General features: G+C 39.2%; 1 protein-coding gene across 1 annotated transcript; it reads left to right on the top strand.

Annotated features, from left to right (window-relative positions):
* Positions 1 to 3,844: 3,844 nt before the first annotated feature.
* On the top strand, positions 3,845 to 4,747 carry SARC_07308 (hypothetical protein; the record flags this gene model as incomplete). The annotated part of the gene is made up of 2 exons (XM_014298760.1): positions 3,845 to 4,047; positions 4,219 to 4,747. 2 exons carry the CDS (start codon positions 3,845 to 3,847, stop codon positions 4,745 to 4,747), a joined length of 732 nt encoding a protein of 243 aa, XP_014154235.1.
* Between the last annotated feature and the right edge of the window lie 1,253 nt (positions 4,748 to 6,000).

Genomic DNA, 6,000 nt, shown 5'->3' with positions numbered 1-6,000 from the left:
TCAAAAGTAGCGTCTCAAAATAGAATCCTATGCAGCCTTTGAACACGGAATTATTGGTAGCCTAAAACATAATATTAACATTGAAAAACATGATAAAAGGTAGCTTTCTTAATCAGAATTAAATGTATCCTTTTACAACAGAATCACAGGGAGCATTTTAAAACAATATCGTAAATAGTCAAGGTTAGTTTGCTACAACAGAAATCATAGCTAAGCTTTTACAACAAATTCATGGATAATCGTACTCAACAGAATCATTGGTAGCCCTTTTAAATAGAACCATAAGTAGCTTTTTGAAATAGATTCACAGATCGCCTTCCGAAGCAGAATTATAGGCAACCTTTTGAAAGAGAGCCATGGGTATGCTGCTAAATTAGAATCATATGTCACCTTCTAAGACAAATTTTAGGTACTCTGTTTTAGAAAAGAGTCATAAATAGCCTTTGATGCAACAGAATTCATAAATCACCTTTTATAACATATTCATGGCTAATATTCTACAGAATCTTATGTAGCCTTCTTAAACAGAATCATAGGTAACCTTTCGAAACAGATTTTATTAAAGTAGCTTTCCAAAATAGATTCGTATGAAGCATTCTAAAAAAAAAATCATAGATAACCTTCTTAAACAGAATCACATAGGTAGCTTTCCTAGAAAGAATCATAGGTAGACTTTTATAACAATAATAGGTGGCCCTTTAAATCTGACATAGGTAGCCTTACAAAACAGAATCTAAGATGGTCTTTTTGAACATAATCATAGCTAGCCTTTTAAAAAGGAATCATAGAAACCCTTTTCAGCCAGAATCATACGTAGGCTTCTACAAGAGAATCGTACGTATCTTTTTGAAGCAGAATCATAGGTAGCCTTTTAAACCAAATTCATAAGTAGTCTTTTAAAGCCTATCCATATTGAGCCTTTTGAAATAACTTATAGGTAGACTTTTAAAAAAAGTATTAAGATATCCTTTTGCAACAGAATCGTAGGTAGCTTTTTAACCCGGATTTATAGGTAATCTTCCAAAACAGAAGCATAAGTAGCATCATAGGTGGCCTTCTAATGAGAACCATAGGTAGCCTTTCAAAAAAAAATCATAGGTAGCATATCACAACAGTTTCATACATAGCTTCCTCAGTAAGAGGGATTTTAGAAACCCCATTTAAACAGAGCTACGCGTAGCCATATATCGTGCTAAAACAGAACCATACGTAGGCTTCTACAACAGAATACTATGTTGGTAGACTTCTAAAACAGTATCGTAGGTAGCTTTCATAGAAAAGAGAAGCATAAGTCACCTAAATCAGGATCGTACCTGGCCTTAAAAAACAAAATCATGGATAGCCTAAGACAAAATCACAGATAGCGTTTTAAAACAAAATCATACGTGACCTTTTACGCCATAATCACAGGTAGCTTTTTCAAAACATACACACAGGTAGCCTTTTAAAACAACATAATAGTATTGCATAATGGAATCATAAAACGTCTTTTGAAACGAAAACATAGATAGCCTTTCAACCCAGAATTATAGAGAGCTTTAATTTATAAATACAAGTACCCTTCTATAACAGAATTATATGTAGCCTTCTTAAAATATGATCATATGTAGCCTTTTCAAACAGAATCATAGATAGGCTTTTGATACAGATCATAGATAACTTTTCAACCCAGATTCATATGCAATCTTTAACAACAGAATATAGGTTGCCTCCTTTTAAAACAGAATCATGGGTAGCGTAAGTAATATTCTGTAACAGATCCATAGGTAGCATTCTTGAACAGAACCAGATGTACCCTTTGATACTAGAATCATAGGTAACCATAAAATAACCACAAGTAGCACAATTTAAACAGAATCATATGTAATCTTTTAAAGCAGAATCGTATAGAGTCTTTTGAAACAGTCATCGATAATCTTTTGAAACAGCATCATAAGTAACTATCCGGAACATAATTATTGGTAGCCTTCTTTAAAATAAAATCATAGATAACCTTCTAAACAAAGTATTATGCAGCCTTCTGTGGCAGAGTCATGTGTAGCCTTTAAAATCAGAATCATAGTTCTCCTTTTGTTTTAACAGGATGATGGATAATCTTTTAAATAGAATAGAATTATTGCTAACATAATTCTAACAACAGATTTAAAAAAGAATCATAAGATGCCATTTTAAACAGAGTCAAAGTTAGCCCTCTACAACAAAATCACATATAGCCTTCTTAAACAGCATTGTATGTAGCCTTCTGAAGCAGAATCATAGATAGCCATTAATTTAAAAGACCATAGGTGGCCTTTGAAAACCGATTCATAAGTAATCTTCTACCACAGAACCATAGGCAGCCTTTTGAAACTTATTCATATGTAGCCTTCGATGAAAGAATCATAGGTATTCTTCTACAACATAGCCATAGGGAGAAATTTGAATCAAATCTTACGAGACCTTATAAAACCTATTCTTAAATAGCCTAAAGCAGAATCATAGGTAGCGATGTACAGCATAATCGTATGTTGCCTTTTAAACCAGAATGATATGTAGTCTTTTCAAACAGCATCGTAGAAAGCCTTTTGAAACAGAATCGTAAGGGGCTCTCTACAATATAATTATCGGTAGCCTTTTTCTTGAAACAGAAACTTAGATATCGTAAAAGGAATTAATACATAGCCTTCTAAAACAAATTAATACGTTTCAATATCTATTAATATGTTTTAATAGCTATTGATATGTTATAATAGCCTCTTAAACCAAATTAACTAGTACAACAGAATCATAAGTAGCTGGTTAAAACAGAATCATGTGTCATCTTTCTATACAGTACCAATGTTTGTACAGCCCTCTACAACAGAATGACAGATAGCATTCTTAAACAGTAGCATATGTAGCCTTTGATTCAAAGAGTTATAGATAGCCTTCTAAAACGAAATCTCATAGCTGGCTTTTGAAACCCGGATCATAGATCGCTTAAAACATAATCATATTTATCGTTCTGGTATATAGCCCTTTATACAGAATCATATGTAGCCTACTAGAACAAAAATATAGGTAGCCTTTTCAAAAATGATCATAGATAGTCTTTTAACATAGAATCATACCTAACGTAACTTCCACAAAATAATTATAACTAGCTGGTTAAAATGAAATCATAAGTCATCTTTTTATACAGAACCGATGTCAGTACAGCTCTCTACAACAGAATGACAGATAGCATTCCTAAACAGTTTTATATGTAGCTTTAAATTCAAAGAATTAGAGATAGCCTTCTAAAACGAAATCGCATGGCTGGCTTTTAAAAACAGAACCATAGATCGCTTAAAACATAGTCATATTTATCGTTCTGGTAGCGTTTATAAAATAACCATGTATAGCCCTTTTATATAGAATCATATGTAGCCTACTAGAACAAAAAATATAGATAGCCTTATCAAAAATGCTACAATTTTTACAATTGCGATTTATGTTTGAGTCATCATGTTCTCTGGAATGACTCATTTCTCGTCATTCCAGTTCACATGACTCCTCTAAACTTTATACACAGTAGGGTATATAAAGTGAAGAACAGAAGATCCTTCTGATCATCTGTTCTCCTCACGTCAATTGTTAAAGTAGACTTTACTATCCCTCCGGCAGATCACATCGTAATATGGCGGACTAGGAAATACGCCAAGTTCTGCGACAACAGCAAGAGGCTATTACAGCCCTGCAGAATCAACTTGGTGTCCAGGTTAACCAACTGGAACTATTGGCGCAAGATCCGACTACCACGGCCCTACGGACACTAACGAACATTCTTGGAGCGTTCGCTAACACTTGCTATTTGATACCTGATTATTCCCACCCAACGTTGTTGATGAACTATAGAACTTCCCACCCTATCAGTAACAATAGCGCATTTGCGCAATGGTTCCAAACCAAAGTTGAACCCAAAACACCGGTGTCCACAGGTGAGCCCATCGAGCTCTTCTCCTCGTTTATCTGTCAAAACGTCGATTTCCCAGAAGGTTTGCGTTCACGCCCCTGCATCGCACCTAGTTGGTACGGACGAGAGGCAGAGTCAGTTCAGCGAGAACTCAACGATCACATCACATCACACACTACAATTGGCTTCGTCGGGGCTTGAATCAGTCAGCGGTTGCTTGCTCCACCCCCGAAGGGCAGCTGTCAGCACTCCAAAGGGTTGTCTTCGAATTAATTTTAGACATCATACACATTTGCAAAGGCTAGGTACGAACGAGAGGCGGAGCCAGTTCAGCGAGAACTCAACGATCACATCACACACTACAATTGGCTTCTTCGAGGCTTGAATCAGTCAGCGGTTGCTTGCTCCACCCCCGAAGAGCAGCTCTCAGCACTCCAAGGGGTTGTCTGCAAATTAATTTCAGACATCATACACATTTGCGAAGTCAAGTGGATCCGCATCAAGCAGGGTGCGGCGGTAGCTGCTCTCGTCGAGAATAAGCACCGAGCAGCACATGACATCACGGGCGACTACGCCAAAACTTTTAAAGCCGTGCTACAGAAGAAGAATGAATTTGACCTCATCAGAGGTGCTTCTCATCAAAATCGACAATTTGACACTAGACGCGAACACGCTAATAAGCATGGGCCTCCACAGAACGCACCTAACACGGTACAGAACGATCGCACTCGAGGAAGGGAAAGAGACAGTGTAGGTGGACGCAACGGTGCCAACAAGGACAATAAAGAGAATTTCAATCCGTTCAAAATAATTATCAATCCGTTCGAGAAATAGTTAATAGCTCCTTCTCAGAATTTTATTATAAGAATATATTTTACACAAGATATAACCATACATGCCTGGGTGCGATAGCCCCGTACCGACCAAGGCTAAGCTATTACCACCTCTATTTGCGTCTGTTCGGTCTAATCTCGCCGCCTGGAGGGGGGCTGGTGCCCCTAAGAAGGTCATACAATGAATCCACCATGGAGTTCCAATCCTGTGGGGGCCAGATGGTCCGCCCAAACCGAACAAGCGGGGACGATACATAGACATTCACGAAGTCAGCAAAGAAATAGCAGTCGCAGAATACGACAGGCAAGAGAAACTGGGGTTTCTACGCCGTATCAGCGAAGGTCAAGCTTTCTGCGTGCACGACAGTTTCGCCCTAGCGAAATTACAGAAGCGAGCACGCATAATAGTCAGCCCAACACTTATCAACAATTATTCACACACACCGAAATTCAAGATGGGAGGGACTAGAGTTGCTGAGCACAACAGCGAGACCAACCGATCATATGATGACCACGGATTTTCGGGATGGTTTCTTCGCCCTCCGCAACCGCGATCCAAAGTAGTGGCAAATACGGGGACCACGAAGTCAGCTGTACGAATATTTGGCCCTGCCGATGGGGGCAACTTTCAGCCCTTACTATTTCAATTGCCTGATGGACATCTTCCGGAAGTTGGTCCTCCTGTACGCGGACGATCTGATCATATTGAGCCCAGCACAATTGATTCTCGAGCACCGGAACTTCATATACACAATGGTACTCAAGTTAGACTTACGCCTGGCACTGGAGAAGGGTCGCTTTTTCACACCAGTACGGATAGCTGACCACCTAGGAGTAAGCGTAAATCTAGAACTGGATCGATTTCGCCTGACACGGGGTTTGCACACAAAACTAACGATTGCGTCGTCGAACATACAGCGACGGACTCTGAGCCAACAGCGATGGATTGGACTCAAACAGTGGCAGAGATACCTAGAACTCGTGCAGTGGGCAACCTTCGTCGTACCCACAGCGCGCCCATATCTTGCGGATTTACGACGCCAAGCCAAGATAACGACTCAGGCCCGTCAGAACAACCCGTGGCATGCAAAAGTTCGACTATCAGGCTCAGCGTTTCGAAAGTTGGAGAAATTAGTGTACGCACTAACACATCATCAACCTCGAGAGATCTTCATTCAAATTCCCCGCAACCACTCACTAACGACAGGTGCGTCGAAATTGGGAGGGAAAGGCACTCTGACCATTCACAGCCAA

Source organism: Sphaeroforma arctica, assembly GCF_001186125.1.
Source record: "Sphaeroforma arctica JP610 unplaced genomic scaffold supercont1.571, whole genome shotgun sequence".
Classification (NCBI taxonomy): domain Eukaryota; class Ichthyosporea; order Ichthyophonida; genus Sphaeroforma; species Sphaeroforma arctica.
The sequence above is the reverse complement of the archived record's forward strand: the minus strand, read 5'-3'. Positions and strand labels throughout refer to the sequence as shown.